Source organism: Wolffia australiana, chromosome 8 (genome assembly GCF_029677425.1).
Source record: "Wolffia australiana isolate 7733 chromosome 8, ASM2967742v1".
Lineage (NCBI taxonomy): Eukaryota > Viridiplantae > Streptophyta > Magnoliopsida > Alismatales > Araceae > Wolffia > Wolffia australiana.
Genome location: NC_135842.1, coordinates 14,791,680 through 14,815,576, shown reverse-complemented (window position 1 = coordinate 14,815,576; position 23,897 = coordinate 14,791,680). Strand labels below are relative to the sequence as shown.

At 45.0% G+C, this 23,897-nt stretch overlaps 2 protein-coding genes across 3 annotated transcripts; one reads left to right on the top strand and one right to left on the bottom strand.

Annotated features, from left to right (window-relative positions):
* The first annotated feature begins 6,588 nt into the window (after positions 1-6,588).
* On the top strand, positions 6,589-8,587 carry LOC144706291 (uncharacterized). The gene has a single exon (XM_078579169.1). The coding sequence runs from the start codon at positions 7,008-7,010 to the stop codon at positions 8,481-8,483; it is 1,476 nt and encodes a 491-aa protein (XP_078435295.1). The 5' UTR covers positions 6,589-7,007; the 3' UTR covers positions 8,484-8,587.
* A 1,045-nt stretch (positions 8,588-9,632) lies between these two features.
* Positions 9,633-23,446, bottom strand: LOC144706290 (methionine-tRNA ligase, putative / methionyl-tRNA synthetase, putative / MetRS). Of its 2 annotated transcripts, none has more exons than XM_078579166.1 (17): positions 23,124-23,446; positions 22,878-23,022; positions 21,651-21,804; positions 21,420-21,575; positions 21,103-21,333; positions 20,403-20,546; positions 19,497-19,587; positions 13,543-13,649; positions 13,338-13,452; positions 12,168-12,286; positions 12,012-12,077; positions 11,797-11,925; positions 11,303-11,446; positions 11,132-11,231; positions 10,783-11,051; positions 10,597-10,692; positions 9,633-10,013 (listed from the first exon to the last, which is right to left on the bottom strand). In XM_078579166.1, exons 1-17 carry the CDS (start codon positions 23,266-23,268, stop codon positions 9,783-9,785), a joined length of 2,442 nt encoding a protein of 813 aa, XP_078435292.1. In that variant the 5' UTR covers positions 23,269-23,446; the 3' UTR covers positions 9,633-9,782. The 2 variants fall into 2 exon arrangements, with proteins under 2 accessions (XP_078435292.1, XP_078435293.1); XM_078579167.1 differs by lacking the exon at positions 23,124-23,446 and adding an exon at positions 22,521-22,612 and having other exon boundaries at positions 22,878-23,016.
* Positions 23,447-23,897: the final 451 nt, after the last annotated feature.

The window sequence follows — 23,897 nt, the reverse complement described above, 5'->3', positions numbered from 1 at the left end:
TCCAGTTTTTTAGCAAAGACCTAACCTTACCTAAACTTTGGTCTTGTCCCGGCCCATTCTTGTTTGGTCCCGGTCCTGAACGGTCCCCGTCTGGAACAGTCCGGGTCTAGTTAGGTTGACTGGTCAATGTCAAAGTCAAAGTACTGAATATCCACATAATGAGCTTTAAAACTGCTGTAATGAATTCCCCTTTGCCTAACTTCCATTCTTTCCCACCTCTCTAGGTTTTTCTGCCCCCATACCTCCCTTTGTTTATGGAGAACTATCGAGGTGAATAGATAAGTAACATTAAATCGAGAAAGAATCTTCGATGGGTTCTTGCAGCCCACATTTGACGAAGAAGTCCTCAACATCAATTGGGTGCACACACATGCTCAAATATATGGCAGCTAAGCTGAGCTCAATAGAAACCTCTCCAACAAGTTGGATTTAATATTTTTAGAGTTTTACAAAAAATGAAGACTAAATATTTGATAATTTACTTCTGGCTCTGGTCTGGTTTGACCCTTGGACCTGAGCCTGTCTGACCAACCAGCCCACCCTCAAATGGAGGACCCATCCTCAATCCTAAATGGCCAACCCTAATCAAAAACATAGAATGAAGTATCCCATAGGCCTCCATCCTATGCCTAATTTAATGATTATTTGATATTAATCTAAGTGACCCAAAGTGCCAAAATATTTCAATACATTCTTCAAATGGTATCTTTTAACTTCAAATTTTCATATGGGTATTGTGGATATTTCTGTAAAGCATTGGTCACTGAAGTTGCAAAGATGTTTCACCAAGGATTACCATTGGGTATAAGGTTTTTGTGGCCAAGAAATTTTGTAGGGTATTTGGTCATATAGAAGTGACATAAAAATATTATAAAATTTCCAAAAAATTTATGCCCAACACTTCAAAAAAAACATAGAGAAATATAAAACATATTATTTTCTAACAAGATGAAAAAAACCAAGCAGCCTAGAGGCCTTGGATGGCAGGAGATTAAGAAAATATGAAATTTTATGTTTATTTTCTTCAATGTCATTGATCTACGCCCTGCCGAGTTCCGTCAACTCCCGCAATGTTGATGTCTTCAGATCACAGATCCGTGCCCCTCTGCTGCGGGAATTCTGCGGATAACTAGCTCGCAACTGACCGATCATCGGGCTTACGCAGATCACCCCTCACATGCTGCATAAACAGTTTTGACCTGCGGCATGTGAAACACTCCATCAAGCAGATCGGCTCGACGCTTGCTGTAGAGAAACAGCGTCCCAAGGACTCCTCTCACTGTGCAGTGGCATATGTGATACAGATCAGTATCCTTGTGATGATCAAATCCCGCCCACACCCGGCAGTCAGTTGCGCCTTCTATAGCCTCCTCTGTTGTGCCAATGCCGCAGGCCGTTACACCCGTGCCGACCAGCCAGCTACACTGGCCTCACTAACGCTCCCAGTGCCAGTGCTGAAGGTCACCCACAACCTGGTCTTGTTGCGCCCAAGGTCAGTGAGCCGCTCACGCATTACTTGCTTGATCACGCACTGATCCAACGGCAGAGCTCTTTGTGCCGCCGGATTTACGTGCCCCCTTGCTACTCATCCGCCTCTGCTCGCATTCGGCCCGGACTCACCTGCGCCAATCCATTAAGAGCTCACACTCCGGATTTGGCTGAACGCTTGAGTCCTTCACCGCCTCCCTTCTTCCTGGCTTCATCCTCACCTCCAATCCCTAGCAACACACTCCTGCGCCTCGCCACCACCGCCAGTCACGCTAAGCAGTGCCTGTCGATGGCATGCCTCCATCCACCTGCGTGCACCAGTCTATGCATCGATGAAGACATCGACGACGAAGGTCACCACCGACGAAGTATGCCATTCTCTTGCTCGCTAGTTATATTATGTCTCCTAGTATACTTTTGGCTGCACTCCACCGGGCTCGGGTTATAGTTTGGGTGAGAGAAATTGTTTGAGAAAATTACGAATTGTGTGTTTCCCTAGGCACGGGGCAAGCCCATCCATTACGTGCGTACCCCTACGTATTTATTCCATTCGGCATCCTAGCCGCCATCATCACTCTGACGAGGGTCAGAAGGTCATCGTCATCGTCATCGGTCGTCTGCCCCGGAGCTCAGAACTCGGTGAAGTCCCAAAAGTCGGACCTGCACGTACACTCCACCTAGGTCATTCGCATTCACATAGTTACATTCTCCGTTAGGGAATTACATGCCGGATGATGCCGTCGACGATGTCCAATATCATAGATGGAAACAGTCTAAGAGAAAAATGAAGAGAAATAGAGAATGCAAGAGTGAGAGGGAAGAAATGCATATAAGGACTGAAGTAGATAGAAATAAACAAAAGGCATGTCTAGAAATAGAAATAAATAGAGGGAAAAATAGAGGGACAAAGATAAATAATGACTGGGATAGACAGAATGAAAGATGAGAAGAGAGGGAAATACAGAGGAGCAAGAGTATAGAGGTCAATTTGAGAGCAGATAAGACTGAGAGTTGAGACTGAGAGGGATGATAACTGATAAAAACCTAAATTTGGTCTTTATTTCATGTTATTAGCACAATTTTATGCATTTAAAGAGCTTAAAATGGGGTTGTTATCATATATTTACATGAAAATATTGTTTTCAAGTGATTTCTGATTTTTTCCTAATTTTCTGTTAATTCTATGAATTTTAAAGGATTTATTGGAGCTCAAAATAACTATTTTTGAATGAAAATGGCAAGTTAAATATTTAATTTCAAGATTTATCAGTATGGGGATGAATTAATGAATTTTCTAGAATTTTTTATAATTTTTTACGAATTTTTAGGATTTTTTGGAGATTAATTTGAAGAGGAAATGCATTTATTCTAAGGGAAAAAGATATATTTATAAGAGAAAAAAAAAGTATTAACATCATTTTTGAACTTTGAAGGGCCTTTTTGCAAAGTTTTGTTGCAAAAAGACCCTCAAAACAGCTCTCGGTCGTGACTGCAAGCATAAAGATGTGATTTAAAAAGTTTCAGGGTTTTATTGCAAATTGTTTATTAATTGTTTTAATGTTTTAGAAAAAAAAGCGGAGGAGAGAGAATGCGGGAAGGACATATACACAAATATTTCAGGGCGGCGTCCACTCGTGATTTCACGTTTTATAAAGGGCTTCGCAGAAAAAAAAGGCCAAAGAGTCCTTTGCGTGCGACGTGGCGCTATCGTGGCCGTCGGATGAGAATCCGACGGGGCTTGAAGAGGGATTGGCTCCGGCAGGTAAGTTCACCGCCTGCGTGGCGCGTACGACGCGCATGCACGGGCGGTGACATGGCGCTTGTGGATTCGTCCGCACAGCGAAGAAGCCGTGCGCCATGTGCATGTCATATTTATACGCATAATCTATTTTTACCTTCTTTTGTCGATTTTCATTTTTAGCCAGGGGGTACATGGCGCAATGAGAAGACGCCTGCCTGGAGAAGTTGAAACGTCGCTACCAATGAAAAAGCGACACGTCAGCGAGCGATTAAAAGAAGAAAATAAATAAATAAATGATTTAATCCAATGGCTAATATTGGTTTAAATTCATTTATTCATAACTTTCAATCCAGAAGTCCGATTGAGATGATTTTTTTATGGATTTGCTCGTCTTGATCCCCTCTTTCTATCTATACAGTTGGATCATTCAGATCCAACCTACATTGATAGATAAACTTGAATTACTACATGGGGGTAAAATGGTAATTTTTTCCATTTTACCTAGGTATAAAAGCCAAATTTCGAGAGGAGGGGGTCATTCTTGATGGTTCTCTATCACAGATGCAAGAAAGAGAGGAGCCCCAGCCTGGATCAACTTGTTTGGTAATTTTCCCTTCATTGTATTTGAATTTTGGTGCATTTTGAATGAAATTAGTTCAATTTCTTGTTTGTTCTTCTTGATTCTGATCTGAACTTCAAAATCGCTTGGCTTAAGCGGCATGTACAAGCCCTGATTAGGATTGAGAGGAGAAATTGAGGGATTTAACTAGGCATTCAACTGCATTCCCAAAGAAAAACTCTAAAAAAATTAACTTTGAATTCTAGGGTATTAAAATTTTAGTTTCTTTTATCTCTATCACATAGTGTTGTAGTCAGTTCTGAATTATTTAATCTACAAAACAAACAAACCAAGTAAAAAACCTTCTTCTTAAGTCCCTCTAAAGTGAATTCCTTGATCTTCTTCTTTAGATGAACTAATTCAACTTAGAGTCCCCTAAATTCTTCTACTCTTCTCATCTACTCTACCTTCCTCTCTCAATATTCTTTCCAATTAGGTTAAATTGCTCCTCATTGAAGATTAAGTGGCCCTAATTATAGAAAATCATCGAATTGAACTCCTTACTAGCGTCCCTTGGACGATACCTTCACTCATCATGTGCATCTTAAGTGAGGTTTTATAAATTTTATTGTATAAGCTAAAATTTACAACAACAAGGGCTAAAAACTGCATAATTTTTACCCCTATTTTTGGCTTATCAATAACAAAGAGGGGTGAAAGTAGAGAGGGACGAGAGCAGACAGGTCCCTCAAGTGCCGACAGGTCTGCTGAGACGTCCATTGCCAGTGCCAAGTGGGGCCAAGATGTCGAGCTCTGAGTTATCACTTATGAGGCCTTAAGAGGCCCAATTTTTTATTATCTCAAACAACAGATGGGACGAGGAAGTCTCCAATGGGATGGTTCCCAGATGGGAGGTTTCCTGGATGAAATGATTCAGGACAAAAAGAACTAAGGACAAGATGGTTCCCAAAGTCTCCGGCATCCCCATACAGATTACGGTACAATATACTAAAAAGTCATAGAGAGAGAAATAGAGTCAAGAAGCCATATCTTCCTGACACTTAAAAAAATTTTCTCCAACAATAGTCTACTAAGGGAGACAGAGAGAGAGACACACACCCAGACATAGAGAGAGAGAGAGAGTGAGAGATGGCCCCCCTCGGCGTGAGTGGCATAAGTGGCATGGGTTTAAAGAAGATGAAATTTAGAAATCAACGGAGAAATTTTCATTAGAATTTTGTTTTAAAATAAAATATATGATTTTTCTATGACATACAATATTTATCAGAATTTTAATGATATTTTAGGACCTAGAAAGCTAAAAAATATGTAGATGTGGGCCCATAGTAGCAACTGACATGGGTATGCCAATGTAGAGGCATTTTAACAAGCAAGCACATCTACATGGGACCAACACTTTGGCTACGAGGAATAAGGTGACCCATCGGCAGCCAAGAGGAGTTGTTTCATAATACTATTCATTATCAATGTTTTATACTCTTTCAAGAATTTGATATCTCCATTGGAGAAGCTGCCATGTGGCAATGAATTTTGAGATCCATATATCTTTGTACCTAAATTTCCAAATTGTATGATTTATGTATCTTTGTAATCCTCTATTACCAATAGGTCTATCGCTAACTCATTCATCCAATTCTGATATCAATTGCTAGGTCAACTTCTCGACTTTGACAGGATGTCACAAACATGGTAATTTTCAAAGCATTGACTTCAAAAATCGATATTACTTTCATCTCCCATCTAAAAATTCCCATATTTATATGATAATTATCATTTATCTCTCTAGTTTATGAAAGTATAATTATCCATAGTTATATGATAATTATTACCCTCAATTCACATAAAGACAATGGTTGGTTTAAGAGACTATATCCTTCCAAGAGGATCACAAAGAGACAGAGACAGAAAGGGATAGAGACTGAAAGACATAGAGAGAGAGTGTGTGTGTGTGTGTATGTCTTTGTACGCACTAGTTGTATAACAATGCATAGAGAGAAACATAGAGTGTGCACTAGTTTTATAACAATGCATAGAGAGAGACATAGAGTGTGCGCTAGCTTTATAACAATGCATAGAGAGAGAGCGATAATGCACTAGTTGTATAACAATGCATAGAGAGAGAAAGAGATTATAAAAACCACCTCCTCCCAGCCCTCAAATCTGTGTCTCCGACACTAGTCTATTAAAAGAGAGAGAGAGAGAGAGAGAGAGACAGAGACAGAGACAGAGAAAATACCAGATGTATAACCATGCCCAGAGAAAGAGAGAGAGAGAAAGAGAGTAGAGAACCCACCTCCTCCCAGCACCTCAAATCTATTTCTCCAATACGAGTCTATTAAAAGCAAGAGAGTGATAGAGGGAGACTTAGTCAGAGAGAGGGAGACATAGACAGAGAGAGAGAGAGATGGAAAGAGGGAGATAAAGAGAGAGAGAGAGAGCACCAGTTGTATAACAATGCCCAAAGAGAGAGAGAGACATGAAGAGAGAGAGAGAGAGAGAGAGAGAGAGAGAGATAGAGAGAGAGAGAGAGAGAGAGAGAGAGAGAGAGAGAGTACCAGTTGTATAACAATGCCCCAAGAAAGAGAAAGAGAGAGAGAGAGAGAGAGAGAGAGACAAAGAGAGAGAGAGACAGAGACAGAGAGAGAGAGAGAGAGAGAGAGAGAGAGAGAGAGACAGAGACAGAGACAGAGAGAGAGAGAGAGAGACAAAGAGAGATATATATATAGACAAAGAGAGAGAGATAGAGACAAAGAGAGAGATATCTATATATAAACAGAGAGAGAGAGAGAGATAGACAGAGAGAGAGAGACAAAGAGAGATATATATATAGACAGAGAGAGAGAGAGAGATAGAGAGAGAGAGAGAGAGACAAAGAGAAAGAGAGAGACAAAGAGAAAGAGAGAGACAAAGAGAAAGAGAGAGAGACAAAGAGAGATATATATAGACAGAGAGAGAGAGATAGAGAGAGAGAGAGAGAGACAAAGAGAAAGAGAAAGACAAATAGAAAGAGAGAGAGACAAAGAGAGATATATATAGACAGAGAGAGAGAGATAGAGAGAGAGAGAGAGAGAGAGAGAGAGAGAGAGAGAGAGAGACAAAGAGAAAGAGAGAGAGAGAGAGAGAGAGAGAGAGACAAAGACAAAGAGAGAGAGAGAGAGAGAGAGAGAGAGAGAGAGAAAGGGAGTGAGAGAGGCAGACATGGGTTCCATCTCCAAGGCGCGTAGAGCAGCAGCAGAGCTATCCCACCTCACCTCTCCCCCGCACCTCTCCTCCCTCCCCTCCTCCTTCACCGTCACCCCCCCCGTCCATCCCTGGCCGACCCACCTCACCTCCGCCCGCCTCTCCTCCCTCCTCCGCCGCCACGCCCACGACCCCCACCTCGCCCTCCGCATCTTCCACCACGCCTCCGCCCTCCACCGCCCCCCCTTCGCCCCCCCCTACCCCTCCTTCCTCGCCCTCTTCCGCGCCCTCTCCGCCCACCCCCCCTCCTTTCTCGACCGCGCCTTCGCCCTCCTCCTCTCCGCCGCCCCCTCCCTCCGCTGCGGCGAATCCGCCCCCATCCTCGCCATCCGCGCCTTCGGCCTCGCCCACCGCCCCGGCGCCGCCCTCCGCGCCTTCCTCCACATCCGCCCTTCGCTCCGCGTTCGCACCTCCGTCCGCTCCCTCAACGCCCTCCTCAACGCGCTCATCCAGTGCCGCCAGTACGCCGCCGCCGCCATCGTCTTCCGCCGCTCCGCCGCCCGCTTCGGCGTCCTCCCCAACGTCTGCTCCTTCAACATCCTCCTCAAAGCGCTCTGCTCTCTCGGCCAGCTCCCGGCCGCCCACCACCTGTTCGACGAAATGCCCCTCCTCGGCCTCTCCCCTAACGTGGTCTCCCACACCACCCTCCTCCGCGGCTACGCCGCCGCCGGCGACCTCCCCGCGGCCCTTAACCTGTTCCGCGGGCTACCCCACCCCGACCCCCCCGCCGTCTCCGCCGTCGTCCACGCGCTATGCCGGCACGGCCGGATAACCGAGGCGGCCCGTCTCATGGACGACCTCCCCGACCCCCCCATCGCCGCGTACTCCGCAGTCGTCTCGGCGCTCTCTGTATCGGGCCGCCCCCGGGAGGCCCTCGGCCTGCTCCGCGAGGCCGCGGCCCGCGGGCGGCTTCCCCGAGGCCGGGTCTGCGCCGACGTGGTCGAGGGGCTCTGCCACGGGGGGTACGTGGCCGAGGCCTATGCCGCGTGGACGTGGCTGGTGGGCCAGGGGGTGGAGGCTGACGTGGCGGGGGCGGGGGGGCTGGTCTACTGGCTGTGTAGAGAAGGGAGGATGAATGAGACTGGGGAGGTGCTGGGGAGGTTGGAGGGGTGTTGTGTGGTGGGGCTGATGACTTATAATGTGGTGTTGGCTGGGCTGTGTGAGAGAGGGGAGTTGCAGGAGGCTGGGAGAGTGTGGGATAGGATGGAGAGGAGGGGAGAGAGGGGGAATGGGTTTAGTTATGGGGTTTTGATCAGGGGGTTTTGTAGGGCTGGTAAGGCCAGGGAGGCTCTGGAATTGGTGGGGGAGATGGCCGAGGCCGGGTTCCGGCTCGATGATGTTAGTAAGGAGGAGGTCGTCGCCGGGCTCGGCGGCGGCGCCGATGAGAGGGATTTGGTTGAGCAGATTGTGAGCAAGGTGGGGAAGTCTGCTTGAGTTTTTTTTTTTGTTTTTTTTTTCTTTTTTGGAGGGTGGCGGCTCTGCTGTTGTAAGAAAAGTATTTTTGTACATGGTGATTTATTTTTATTTTTATTTTGCAAGAGGTGTGTTTTTTTTTCTTTTGGGGAGTTGTGGTAGTATTCTTGAGAGATAATACCTCTCATCCTTCCCTCTCCATCCATCCCTCTCTCTCCATCTCTGTCCATCCCTCCTCTTTACATGTCTCTCTCTCCATCCCTTCCTCTCCATCTATCTCTCTCTCCATCCCTCCCTCTCCGTCTGTCTCTCTCTCTCCATCCCTCCCTCTCCATCTCTCCCTCTCCATCTATATCTCTCCATCTATCTCTCTCTCCCCATCTACCTCTCTCTCTCCATCTCTCTCTCTCCAGCTACCTCTCTCTCTCCATCTACCTCTCTCTCTCCATCTACCTCTCTCTCTCCATATCTCTCTCCATCTACCTCTCTCTCTCCATCTACCTCTCTCTCTCCATCTCTCTCCATCTCCATCTCTCTCTCCATCTACCTCTCTCTGTCTCCACACTAATATCAGCACACTAGTGTACCGGATCCCATTTGAACTCCGAAGTTAAGTGTGCTTGGGCGGGAGCAGTACCAAGATAGGTGACCGACTGGGAAGTCCTCGGTGACCACAGCATGGGCATGTGATCACAGTTCATGATTTCAAAAAAAAAATCTCTCTCTCCATTCCTCCCTCTCCGTCTATCTCTCTCTCTCCATCTCTCCCTCTCCATCTATCTCTCCCTCTCCATCCCTCCCTCTCCATCTCTCTCTCCATCCCTCCCTCTCCATCTATCTCTCTGTCCGTCTCTCTCTCTCTCCATCCCTCCCTCTGTCCGTCTCTCTCTCTCCATCCCTCCCTCTCTATCTCTCTCTCTCTCTCCATCTCTCCCTCTCCATCTATCTCTCTCTCTCTCTCCATCTCTCCCTCTCCATCTATCTCTCTCTGTCTCTCTCCATCTCTCCCTCTCCATCTATCTCTCTCTCTCTCCCTCTCCAAACCAGTCCTAGAAGCTTTCGGAGAAAAAAAAATTTGATTGTGAGGGATATTTTACTATTCCACAATAAGATAATAAGATACACCCAGACTAAAAACAATGCACCAATGCCTTCCTTGGGCCAAAAACATGGACTAAAAACAAAATTCATTAAGAAAAACAGGATGAATACCACCCAGTTACTGCTAGAATTTCTCTTCAATAAATACAAACTGAGAATAAATCTCGAGGAACAAGAGACGAATAACCTTCAGCAAAAATTTAAAAACTTTCAAAAATATTACCTGATGATGCCGTCAGCAATGGAGGCCACTCTGCAAACGCCGGCAGAGGTGGTGAGAGGGATGTTCTTGAAGAGCGCGATGAGCTCTGAGTTGGTGTGGAGATCGGGCTGCAGCGTTTCCCAAACCTTCTTTTTGGGGTTGAGCACGACGTCCGACTCCCCGGAGAATCCTGGGAACATCACCCTCTCTCCCACCTTTGCGTCTGCTGGTGGATCCACCAATTCCACCTTGCCCAAGCAAAAAATAATACTCATTTGATCATCCGTAGTAAACAGCGATAATATTCTTTGAATCTTGAATTCAGGGTCTGGGATTTAATGAAAAAAAAATCACCATTCACTAAGCCACCAGTGATTATCAGATTTCGATCTAGGTTTTGGGTTTAGAATCTGGGCTTCGGGTTTAGGGTTTTGGATCAAGGCAGTCACAAGAGTTTAAAGTTTCAGAAGTTGGAATTTGGGTTTCCCTTTTGAGCTAGGATTAAGTCTCAAGACACATATCAAGAACTGCCACTTTGCAACAGACTGTAAATATTTAGGGTCTGATGAAGGGGATCAAGGTAGCAGATTAGATCAAAAAGGCCGTTACTAAATTTGATGAAATTGGGGGACATTTTTTTTCTTTTTTTCACCTGATAAAAGTCTGGCCATGGCTTTTTATTTCTACTTGATTATTTCATTCAAAAAAAAAAATCTACTCGTTTTATTTTTTTATGGATCAAACTAATCAATCCGATGGATCGATCGATTTGATAAGGTAGGAAAAGAACTGATTCATCAAGATTGGAGGGATGGATGAAGACTCCCATACCTTGGTCTCGTTGGAAGCGGCTAAGACCATGGCGTGGGATTTAATCCCTCTCATGGTGGCAGGCTTCAGGTTACAGAGCACGCAGACCTTTCGATTCTGTAAAAAACAATTCAATTGCAACCGTTAAGATGTGATCAATGGACCATTAATCAAATTAGTCCATGAATAGGATGATGAGGCGTTGACCTGCATCTCTTCGATGGGGACATGCTTAACGAGGCCGCTGACCACCGTCCTCGGCGTTGATTCCCCCACATCGATCTCTTCCACGTAGAGAGAATCCGCGTCCGGGTGTTTCTGAACCTTGGTGATCAGACCAACCCGTATATCCAGCCGGGATATGCAAATCTCTGGCTCGGCCGTTGGTGTTGTCTTTGACTTTGACTCTGACTTTGGCTTTGACTTTGACCCAGCCGTCGGCTTGCCTGACGGCTGCTCCTTCTTCCCCTTTCCATCTATAGTGAAACAAAGCAGATATTTAGTTTTTTTTTTCATCTTGATCCAGATGAAATTTCAAGAGAGAAAAAAGAAAAACCTGAAACCGCGATGTTCTTCACTTGCTCGGAGATCTTAAGGAGCCTGTCCGCCTGGCTCCCAGCAAATCTTTCCCTGAAACCCGCTACGTCTTCGTCTTTCTAAAGAACAATTAATTCCATTAGTTAAAAGTTCCATATTTCTGATAATTTCCAATTAAAGGTCAACGCACCAGTTCCTTGAACAGAGGCTGCGGCGTGGCAATCTTGTGACCGGACGGGATGATGTTCCACAGGTTCTTGGCCAGAAGACTGTCCCCGTTTTCATCAGAGAGAGAGAGAGGGCGTACTCCGTAAAGGTTGAGCTGCTTCAGCACCTTCATTGACAACAAAAAGAAATTTTCACAAATATTCAGGACGAAGAATTTGTGGCATTAGCAGGCAGGGTACGATATTGTTTTCTTTTTTTTGTTTTTTCTCACTTTACTAAAGGTTTACTTTAAGAAACTTTTAATAAAATATTATCAAACCAAAGCACAATTTGTAATGACATCTCTTCTTTTTTCCTGTTTATTTTATTCAAAGTTCATTTACTAAAGAGGAACAAAGAAAATACAAAGTTTAGAAAAAAAATTTTAAGAGTGTTTGCAGTAACCGAATAAAACTTTTATGAACAGTTCGGCACTGATTTAGTGTTATGAATCAAATAAAAAAAAGAGAGAATCACCTCATCAGAGAAAGAGGGCATGAATGGTTCCAACAACGTTGCCAAAAGGTAGACAATGCCGACAGATGTTTTCATTACAATCGCACAAGAGGCAGGATCTTCTTTAAAGAGCTTCCAGAATTGGTTGTCCTACGAGCAGAATTAAAATATAAATTAATTTCCAGCTCCCACGAGGACCCAACTTCCAGTAAAGGACAGAAAAGAAAAATCATCACTTGAAGGTAAAAGTTCCCCTCGCTGGAAATACTCATGGCGATCTTCAAACCCTGCTTTAATTTAACCTGTCATGGAAATTTGAATTCAAAATTAAAATTTCAAACCACGATCATAGACATCAACAAAAGAGGAACAAACTATGAAACTTTTGTTACCTTCTCCATTGCTTCAACATATTGGTCAACGTAAGCGCCAACTTTCTCCCCCAAGGCTTTGGTTTTTGGATGCAATTCAGGATTTTGAACATCTGGGATGATAGAATCATAGCCTAGCCCTGATGATAAATCATGTTATCAGTCGACTAAATATTTTAAATGTACCAGTCTATATATTAAACAATAGAAATTAAGAAAATGGCCGTCTGATAAGTCTTTGGATGCTTTCGGAGAAAAGTGATTCGACCTGGTGTTCAAAGAGCGGGTTTAAGGTAAACTCCTCCGTTAGAAAAAAGATTCAACATCGTGCTTGGGTCAGGTCAGGTCAGATCAGATGAGCTGACCTTCAGGTCGGAATTCAGGCCACCTGGGTTGGTAGATCTACTTGATGTTACGGACGCAGTCAGCCCAGTAAGCCAATTTATTAATTTAGGTCGTCTGGTTTGGCAGTTCAGATCAGTCCACCCCAAAGGAATTGATGTTTATAAATTAAGAAATAACTAGGAATTGATGCGACCAGTTGTATTACAAGACCATGTGACCTGATTCAACCGAAAGGGCAGGTTGGGGTTTTAGTCGACCCGGGTCAGAACCCTGATTCAACCAATGTTGCAACAATTACCCCAAATTTGTACATTTATTTCTCGCAGTTTACAGCCAAAGCCAAGTTCCCATCTGCCAAGAGTATGAAAGACTTATCAAAGGGAAGATGAGAAGTGAAAGAAATGAAGTTTTTTTGTTTGAAGAATTTTGAAGTGGAGAAGGTTTAAACCTCATATAACTATTAGCATGACTCCAAAATTTTTCATAAAGAAACATCTAAAGACGCTTCTACTGTCCTGGTGTTAGTAATGTCTGTTTAATTCTTGTCTTGTGTTTTATTTCCTTCTGATGCACCAGAGTGGGCCCAAGAAGTAAGCAGCCTACTCGGATTTATGACTATTCACGTGCTCACAGAATGTGTCACGTGTTTGCTCAACATTTCGTTGTGGGCCGTTGCCCAACTTTGTAACTAGTATTTTTGCCAGTTTTTGACGTGGAATCGGTCGGGGTTTTGGTAAACCCTAAACGCACTAGAGGTGGAGAGGGTGGCACCGGAGGGAAGCCGAGCTGAGATCTAGTTTCTAAGAAATAAAAACAGCAGTAGAAGTCCCGAAGTGATCAACGCACCTTGAGGTTTCGCAATAAAACTCAAGACTCGATTAATGAAGTTGCCTAAATTACTTAACAACTCGCTATTTAATTTAGCTTGCAAATCAGCCCATGTGAATAGAGTGTCAGACACCTGCGGCAGAAGAAACAGGGGATTAGCATGAAAGCAAGAAACAGTTCTGGATTTTTGAAGAAAATAAAAGGTCTCATTTGATGGACTAACCTCCGGCCTATTAGTCAGTAAGTAATATCTCCACACCTCAGGGGGAATCTTAGTCTCTTTTGCATCATTGCCAAAAACGCCTGTACCCTTGCTCTTTGAAAACTTTCCTGCAAATGAATTATTTCCTAAGAAAGATGACTCTGGCATAAACAACATAAAGCTTAAACATTTCAAACGTAAAGGAGTGATAACATTGAACTGCCTAGGAAGTAAGGTTCGCAGACAAACTTTGTCCAGTCATTTGTTCAAGTAGGAAATGTTTATCCCATTCATCATCCATCGGAAGGCATGATCAGTCTGCAAGACTGATGACAGAACGAAAAGGACAATAGATGAAGACGAATGGAGAGATAAAGGAAAGTTGGGTGAAAAGATTATGCGTCATTTTTTTGGTATTCTTTTTGCTCTTTCCAACTTCTGGCATCATTTGTTGCAGCCATCGCCCATCATCATCCAAACGATTCCAACCTTCCCCTCCAGTCATTAGCCATCACTCATCTAATCCTCTTGTTATAATCCCAAAATGCTGTCCTGCGCCCAAGTAAATGCCTACCCAGAGCGCACCCGATAAGTCTGTCCATTGTCCCTATGTCTGGACGGATGAATGATGATGGTCTGGTGGAATAGATGATGATTCGTCATCCGTCCACAAATTTTGTTCGACTGGCAAATACAGAATTAAATCCCTCACATTGAGATGATGTTCTAGGTGTTGATCTGAGTATTACATGTCTTTATTTTCTCTCTCTTGTTAGCCCATTAAGGGCCCTCTCTAGTCAGCCCATTAGGGCTTCCTATAAAACCCTGTAATCTCTTTCATTTGCTATTAAGAATAGTTCTTTTCTTGTTTACATGGTATCAGAGCCCTAACCCTAACCCTAATCTGGGTTTCTGGCTCGACCTTGCGCTCGATCTTCGGCGGTTCTCACAACCGCCTGATCTCGCGCTCCGGTCTCTCGCCGTCGCTCCGGGCCTCCCAGGCGCTGCCGTTCTGACGTCCGCCCGTCCCAGCGTCTTCGCTCCGGCGCCGCCGTCCCGGCCTGCGCCGCCTCGGCTCGTGCCCTCGGCTCGCGCCGCCCGGCTCGCGCCGCCCGGCTCGCCGCCCGGCGACCATCGTCCGGCGCCCGCTGCCTGCGCCCGCTGCCCTGCGCCCGCCCCGCGCCAGCGTCCCGGCGCCCGACGTCCCGGCACCCGCTGTCCCGGCTCCCACCGTCCCGGCGCCCGACGTCTCGGCGCCTGCAGTCCCGGCTTCTCGTCGTTCCGGCGCCTTCTAACTGTGGTCTACTCTGCTTTCATCATGACAAACCCGGTTGAAGCCCAGACCTCTACTGTTACGCCAGACTCGACGCCGGTATCTACGCCACATGCATCTGCAGTGCCTCTCGAGCCCGGGAATTGGTCGTCCTCCTCTGGACCATCCTCTTTGCCTCGGATGCCTCCGGATGGTATGTTTACTGGATTCAATCTCCTGCAATGGCGCCAGTACGTCCAGATAACTTTAAAAGGGCGTCTCATGCGCCATCTTCTAGAAGACGGACCTTCCCGGACCGATCCCAAGTATTATGACTGGCTGGACGTTGAGGGGGTAGTTCATCGTTGGCTCTTGGACAGTATTTCACCTAGTGTTAAAGGTGAATTCATGTCTCTAGAGTCAGCTCGGGCGGTCTGGGAAGCAGCACTTGAGAGCCACTCCAAGAAGCACAACATTGCGACTCTGTACGAATTGGTACATCGGCCCGCTAACCTGCGTCAAGGGGACCGGTCTATCATGGAGTACAGTACGGAGCTCATTTCGTTGTGGAATGAAATTGACTACTACATGCCGCCCGACCCCCATTCGGTGGACCGCCAATATACTCTTCAACTTCGGGTTTTCCAGTTTCTTATGGGACTGAACCCGGAATATGAAGTTGTACGGGCTCAGCTTATTCATCGAGAGACTGGTCCTACCTTCAAGGATGCGCTCCATAGTGTGCGGGTTGAAGAATCCCGCTTTCAGCAGGCCCAGAACTCGGCTTCGGCACTTGTAGCTCATTCCTCTTCGTCTGCACGCCCATCGTCGACTCCACCACCCGGCTCTTTGCCACGTGGTCCGACGGCTCGGACGGAGGATTCTCCAAAGGGTGATCCTTCGCTGTTTTGCAATTACTGCAAGAAGCGAGGTCACTCTAAGGAGACGTGCTACAAGCTTCAACGGAAACGCGCACAACCAAGCAACCTTGCTGCAGCCGCCTCGTCCGTGCCCCCCCCGGGTCAAGTGCCTATGCTGTACGGTCTTCTCCCGACTAGTGCCTCGCCCGCTAGCTTCACTCCGGAAGAGATGGAGCGTCTACGCCGCTTGCTTGATCCTCCAGTCGTGGGCTCATGCTCCTTGGCCCACGCAGGTATGTCCACCAGTCTTCCCACACCTACATCCCCTCCTGGCCATTCTTTTTCCTCTTCCACTTGGCTTCTTGATTCCGGTGCCACCGCCCACATGACCCCAAATCCTCGAGCCTTTCAAACTTATGCACCCGTTTCTGGCTCCTCCAAAGTTAAAACAGCCTCCGGCGATCTTCTCACCGTGGCGGGTATTGGTCGTGTGGCCCTTTCCTGTTCTATGCATCTATCTAAAGTTCTTCATGTTCCTCGCCTTACTCATCATCTTCTCTCCCTATCTAGCCTTGTTCGCGACTTGAAACAAGACCTTACCTTCTCTCCTAATTCATGTTTTTATCGTGATAAGGTGTCGGGAGGACGATTTCCATTGCTGAGGAGCATGAGGGGCTCTATCTTGTTCGCCCTTCGAGTTCTCTTGCTTTTGCTGCTGCGGCAGTTTCCCTTCGGCTTCCCACGAGCGTTTGTGGCTTCTTCATCGACGTCTCGGCCATCCTTCTTTTGCTACTCTTTATCGTCTCTTTCCTAAACTCTTTCAAGGCCATTCTGTGGACCGTTTTGTTTGTACTGCTTGTCGAATTGCCAAACATCATCGCATTCACGATCCTATCTCGCCTTCTCATTCTTCGACCCCATTCTCCTTATTCACACCGATGTGTGGGGCCTTCCCTATTCATAGTACTTCCGGTTCTCGGTGGTTATGCATCTTTATTGACGACGCTACTCGATTCACGTGGGCATATTTCTTGAAGAACAAATCGGAGATATCTCGTGTCATTCCTCAATTTTACTCCCTTATCCAAACTCAATTCTCTATATCCATTCGTCGCTTCCGCTCCGACAATGCTAAAGACTACGTTAAGCACCTTCTTCCAAGACAAAGGCATTATCCATGAAACTTCTTGTCCCTATACACCACAGCAAAATGGCTTTGCCGAAAGAAAATTCCGTCACATCTTTGAAATGACTCGGAGCCTTCTCTTCCATATGCATGTGCCCAAGTATTTTTGGGGGGAAGCCGTCTCCACCGCCATCCATCTTCTTAATCGCCTTCCATCTCGAGTGCTTGACTACTCCACTCCCATTGACCGTCTTCAGCATTCCTTTCCAACTCTCTCTCTCCGAACTCATCTTACTCCTCGTGTATTTGGATGTGTATGCTATGCGCCCAACCACCAACTGGGTCGTGATAAACTGGATCCCCGTGCTATCAAGTGTGTGTTTGTTGGCTATTCTTCCACCCAAAAAGGCTATTTATGCTATCATCCACCCTCTCGTCGGTTCGTCGTCACCAAAGATGCCACGTTTGATGAATTGCTTCCCTACTATTCCTCCTCCTCTCCTGAACCCTCATCGTCCCCATCTCCCTCCGATCCACTCGAATTCCTCATCCTCGTCCCTCGTCCCTCTTCACCGGCCCCGCCCGACGTGTCTCTGCCTGTTGCTCCTCCAGCAATTGTGCCTCCCGACCCGCCTCCGGCCGCCGTCTCAGTCCCTCCTGTGGAGCCTCCTCCAGTATCTGCTCCTGCGCTTGACCCTTCTGCTGCACCTTCTTCGATTCCTCCGCTCCCTATCCGTCGCTGCCCGCCTGAAAAACGCTATGGTATTACCCTTGCTCGTCGCAAGCCTCGGCTTCCTTCTTCGTCTCCTGCTGCCCCGTCTCCCTCAACCTCCACCCCTCCTGCCACCTCCTCATTAGCCGTGTTGCCCTCTTCCCGTTCCTCTCCCCTCTATCCGTTGGCGGAATCTATCTCCTCTCATCGCCTCTCACCCTCTTATCATGCCCTTCTCACCTCCCTTGATGCCACTTCCCTTCCCAAGACGGTGGACATTGCCCTTTCATTTCCGCATTGGCGTCAGGCCATGGCGGAAGAACTTCAGGCTCTTGCTCACAATGAAACGTGGGATCTGGTTCCTCTACCGCCGGAAGCATCTCGTGGGTAGCCGTTGGGTGTATGCTGTGAAGCATAATTTGACGGTTCTATTGAGCGCCACAAAGCCCGGGTTGTGGCACAAGGGTTCACGCAGAAACATGGCATTGATTATCAGGAGACCTTTGCTCCCGTCGCCAAGCTGAATACTGTGCGGATCTTATTGGCCCTTGCTGCGGATCGGGGCTGGATTTTGCAACAATATGATGTGAAGAATGCTTTTCTGCATGGAGAGTTGACTGAGGAGATCTACATGGCATTACCTCCTGGCTACACTTCCTTAGTGCCATCGTCTCCGCAGTCTGTTGTCTGTCGCCTGAAGAAAGCATTATATGGCTTGAAGCAATCTCCTCGTGCCTGGTTTGGTCGTTTCACGACGGCCATGCAGCGTCGTGGATACCGTCAGTGTAATGGTGATCACACCCTTTTCTACCGCCATTCCACGTCAGGGGGAGTCGCTATTCTTCTTGTGTACGTGGATGACATCATTATTACGGGTGATGATACGACGACCATTACTGAGCTGGCTATGTATCTCTCGTCGGAATTTGCTATTCGCCATCTTGGCCCGTTGAGGTACTTTCTTGGCATAGAGGTGGCCTATTCTTCCAGCGGGATCTTTATTTGTCAGAGAAAGTATACGGTGGACCTTCTCTGTGAGCTTGGAAAGGAGGACGCCAAGCCTGCTTCGACACCGATTGATGCGAACCATCGACTTGGTGCCGATGCGGATGAGGAGCTTGCTGAGCCTGGCCCATATAGAAGACTTGTGGGAAAACTGCTTTATCTCACCCACACTCGCCCGGACATTGCATATTCAGTGGGTGTTCTGAGTCAGTTCATGCAGACTCCTCGCATGAGCCATTTTCATGCTGCTCATCGTCTCCTCCGTTTCCTGAAGGGCACCATTGGCCGTGGATTATTGTTTCGTCGCCATACCGGCCTGCGTCTTGAAGTCTACATTGATGCAGATTATGCCGGCTCTGTGGTTGATCGTCGGTCCACATCTGGGTATTGCACGTTCTTGGGCGGCAATCTGATTACTTGGAGGAGCAAGAAGCAGAAAGTGGTCTCTCGATCGAGTGCTGAAGCGGAGTTCCGTGCCCTTGCGCATGGTCTGTGTGAAGCACTTTGGATTACCCAGCTTCTTCGTGAGCTACGGTGTCCAGTTCCCTCTCTTGTCCAGCTGTTCTGCGACAACAAATCGGCGATTAGCATTGCTCATGACCCCGTTCAGCATGACCGTACAAAGCACATCGAGATTGATCGCCATTTCATCAAAGAGAAGCTTGAATCGGGAGATTTTTGCACGCCTTATGTTCCGTCCGCTGAACAGCTTGCAGATATCTTCACCAAAGGGCTTCATGCCCCTAGGTTTGAGGAGCTCTGTTCCAAGCTGGGTGTGGATAACATCCACGCTCCAGCTTGAGGGGGAGTGTTGATCTGAATATTACATGTCTTTATGTTCTCTCTCTTGTTAGCCCATTAAGGGCCCTCTCTAGTCAGCCCATTAGGGCTTCCTATAAAACCATGTAATCTCTTTCATTTGCTATTAAGAATAGTTCTTTTCTTGTTTACACTAGGAAAAGATAAAATTACACACGAACTAACAAGGCAAAGAAACCGCCCGGATTTTTCTAAGAGTACCTGATTCGTAATTCAAATATTCTGTCACACTAATGGTCTTCATGAGAGTCCAATTTTCACCAGTTCCGAGAAGGGAGGAAGGAAACATCACCTAGACGTCTCAATGTCACAAGATTGAAACTAATTAGAGATTCAACCAACCGAGCAAAATGTAAAAAAACACATAAATCTGAGCTATGAGAAGATTCAGGAGCACAAGAAGAGTACGCGATTACAGACCTTAACAAAAATATGAAAGATGGATACTGGTAATCACTAGAGAAGGAAAAGAGTGCCAGAAAAGACCCAAAGATAAGACAAATTGAATTTCTTCATTGATTTTGAGTTTCTTTCCAAGTCAAGGAAATACTTAAGAATTACGTTATCTTTGTCCAGAAGTACGGGTAGATCTTCAGAGGTTTATACGTGGATGTCGGGTGTTTACCATTTCGTCAGGTGATCACCCCCATCATCATCTTTCAAAAACAAATCTCTCTCAAGAAGTGGTTGAGTAAATATAAAAGAATTATAGGTACACAATTACAGGAAAAAAAGGTAACCAGCAGTTGTATTAAACGACCCTTAACCCCAAACCCTAAAACCTAGAACACTAAACCCTGCGATCATCGTTTCATGAACATTTAGGGACCTTCCCCTCTTTTTTCAAAAAAAATTTTAATGGATATAGTTTCACAAATCTTAATCCCATCTAGCTTTGATATGAAGTCGACAGGTGTCTGGTCTCACTATTTAAGACTCAATCACTGATTGTAAGTAAACAGCAAGAGCAGATTTAATCAGGTGAATAAACTCATTAACCTTTAAGAGCATAAATCATCAATTACACACACCAAGCAGAAACAAAGAAATTCTAGTAAGGAAATTCATCCGAAAGAGACAGAACTACATGAGCATGAAATTTGTTACCGTGTGGAAAGGGACGTTGTCTTTCCCCATGAACTGGAACAACTCCACATTCTCAGGGTCCTTCCACCACTTCTCCCAATCTTTAGTGTAGCACGAAGTGATTGATACATAGCCAATCGGAGCATCAAACCAGACGTAAAATACCTGGATTTAAAGAACATATACAAATCATTATTAAGCGAAAAATACATATTGTTGCAAAAAATTAGACCTAAAAGTAAATTTGGTATTAAATATCAGGAGGTGAGAATAAGAAAATATATTTTCGTTAAGTAGCTAAAGGATTAAACGTACATCAAAGTTCCGAATTAATATTTCAATTATGTATTCTACTCTAGTAAACTCAGGCTCAAGAACAACAAGATAAATTACAACAGGAAACTCATACTTGCATCCATTTCACCTTCAAGTGGTTAACAACTAAGGGCGAGAGCAAGCATATTAATACGTAAAAAAAGGTAACTTGGTCTATGTACGAATTGAGCTATGAAGAATGTGCCACCCTGCAGTCATTCTTAGTCCACTCTGAGCAGACTAAGAAATTAAGGAGTAACGACAGTGCTTCCTCGTTTTTCTCAACTTATATTAGTTGAAAAAGGATTGGCAGACTAATAAAATAAATCAAATTTCGAATTCACATCCTGATTATAACTCTTAAATGTATATTTAATGAAAAGGGATTGAGGAACTAAGCAGAAACCTTGTCTTTATATTTCTCGTGAGGGACAGGAACACCCCACTTCAGGTCTCTAGTAATGCATCGAGCTTTAAGCCCTTCCTTCAGCCATGCATTAGTGGTCTGAATCGCATTTTGGGACCAACCGCCAGCGGCAGACGTGCTGTTGATATACTCCTCTAGTCTATCCTTCAACAGAGGAAGCTCAAGGAAAAGGTGGTCAGTGTCACGGATTCTTGGCGTGGCCTTGCATACCTGTAAGCAATAAATCAAGAAAATGATGAATTCAGGAACGAAATAAACACCAGGAATATGGTAGAAAATGGCATTTCTCTCTTTACCTTGCACTTGGGATCCTTTAGTTCCGTTGGGTTCAAGAGTTTTCCACATTTCTCACACTGATCCCCAAGGGCAGACTGATTATCACATCCAGAAGTTGGACAGATGCCTTCAACTAGCCGGTCAGCCAGGAATTTTTTACAGTTATCACAATATAGCTGTTATTATGGAACAGTTCAGAGAATGTCACAAATGGAAACGCGCAAGGAGAATTCAACGTTGAAATAGTGGACCTGTTGCATAGTGTTCTCGGAGAGCCAGTTATTTTCTAAGAGTTTCTGAAAGATGGCCTGGCAGACCTCTGTTTGTTGAGGGGTAGATGTGCGCCCAAAGTGGTCAAAGCTAATCCCAAACCACTGGTAGATGTCCTTGTGAATTTCATGGTACCTAGAAATGTTATAAGAACTTAAGGGAGACTGCTAAGGGAAATGAGTATCATCAATTTATGAAAAAATTCGACAACTGTAGAAAACAGATTTAGTAAGCATAAATACATCATTTATCCTATAGTTGGTTTTGCCACGCATAATGAAATGTCTACTCTCAGTTGTAATCGACGAAATTAATAAATGTTTCATTTTGAATTTCATGGCACCTGGAAAGATAAGATCGTAGAGGATACAATTAGAGAAATGATAATCATCAATTGACGGAGATCTTCAAAAACCAAAGAGAAATAGTTCAGCAATTGAGTTAGTTGTGAGAAATATCAATAACGATATGTTCCCAACTGTAATTAAAGATATTAATCCATGTTTCTTTGTGAATTTCGTGGTACCTAGAAATATAGTAAGATCGAGAAGGGGATTATTAAGGGAAATGTGCATCATCAATATTTGAATGTCTTCAAGAACTGCAGAAAAGAGATTTCATTGCGCTAAACTACACCAGACATTCGTTAGTTGATCGTAAGAAACATAGTGAATGATCTGCTCTTAGCTGTCAGCAAAGAAGTTAATCCATGTTTCCTTGTGAATTTTATGGTTCCTAAAAATACAAGACTGTAAAGGAAACTATTATGGCAAAAGAGTTTCATCGATAGTTGAAAATTTTCAGGAACCACAGAAATAAAATGTTTCAGCTAGCGTAATAATATAATATACCATATAGTTGGTTGTGAGAAACATTGGAAAAGTTCTGTTCTCAGCTGTGATCATGGAAGATAACCCATGTTTCCTTGTGAATTTCATGGTACCTAGCAATATAAATTATAGAGGATTAAGGGAAATGCGCAAAACCAATTGTCGAATATCTTCAGTATCTTTTATATTTCAAAAAAATGAATATTTTCAATAACTACGGAAGATAAAAATCAGCGCGCTTAATTATTTTTTGGAATTAAAGCACGCTTAATTGCATCATTTATTATTCAGTTGGTTGTGAGAAACATAGTAAGAGGTTTGTTTTCGGCTGCAATCAAAGAGAATAATCGATAATTAGGAAAGGCAAGCCGGACGAACTTATCGCAAATCTGCTTTGGCGTGGCATTCTCCTCCAAAGCCTTAGTCTCCGTGGCAGTCCCATACTCGTCCGTCCCACAGATGTAAATTGCGTTGTAACCCCGAATCCGGCAGTATCGAGCAAATACATCGGCACTCAGAACGCCTAAAAAATTACAAAAACATGAAAAAAAACGATCTTTCCTGAATTCTACAAGCTCTAAAACCCAAAATCAACATCAAACTTTGGCGCAGGCAGAAAATTACACCCAATTATGTTGCCGAGGTGGGGGACGTTGTTGACATACGGGAGAGCGCTCGTGATGAGGATGTTCCTTTTACCGGGGATGGGGAGCTTCGGCAGTGGATTCTCCCCAACAACTCCGGAAATCCTCGCAGATTCGTCCCCCATGCTTCAAAATTCCCTCAATTTACCAGTTTTTATCGAAATTCAAAGATCAAAAACGGACAATTGGCAGCGGCAGGATCAATCCAGCACCGGCGATGAAGAACTAATGGCGGCTCCGTCGCCTGGGCAGCAAGTAAAAACCCTAACCGACCCCATGGTCAAACCTGGCCAAACTCTCGACGACTTTCGCTTAGGCAAACGGACCAATCCAAATACTTTATCCCAGTCTGACCATTAAGCCCCTAAACTATCTTTAGAGGCCTATAAAATATAAGCCCTCAAAGGCGTATAAAATATAAGCTCAGTCAGACCATTAATTCGTGCCTCGTCACGGCTTCACGGGGAATCGTACTTACGAGAACAAATCACTAAAGATAAGACGTCTTCGGTGTATCAGGTCTAAGGACCAGTTATACTATTGTGATGTGAATTAACTTGATTAACACCTATAAAATATAAGCCCTTGAAGGCCCTGCCTTGTGACCGCTTCATTGGGGGCCGTGCAAACTAAAACAAATCACCAAAGTCAAGACGGCTTTGGTGTATCAGGTCTAAGGACCATTTATAATAATGCGAGGTGAATTAACCTGATTGACACTCATAAAATGTAAGCCTTCGAAGGTCGTGCCTCG

Bases quoted from the DNA above. Each gene is read 5' to 3' on its own strand.
- LOC144706291 (XM_078579169.1), top strand. From the start codon at position 7,008: ATGGGTTCCATCTCCAAGGCGCGTAGAGCAGCAGCAGAGCTATCCCAC.
- LOC144706290 (XM_078579166.1), bottom strand. From the start codon at position 23,268: ATGGGGGACGAATCTGCGAGGATTTCCGGAGTTGTTGGGGAGAATCCA. The intron at 12,078-12,167 runs GTAACAAAAGTT...TTTCCATGACAG, and splicing joins ATGTTGAAGCAATGGAGAAG to GTTAAATTAAAGCAGGGTTT. The intron at 11,447-11,796 runs GTGATTCTCTCT...TTGTCAATGAAG, and splicing joins TGCCCTCTTTCTCTGATGAG to GTGCTGAAGCAGCTCAACCT.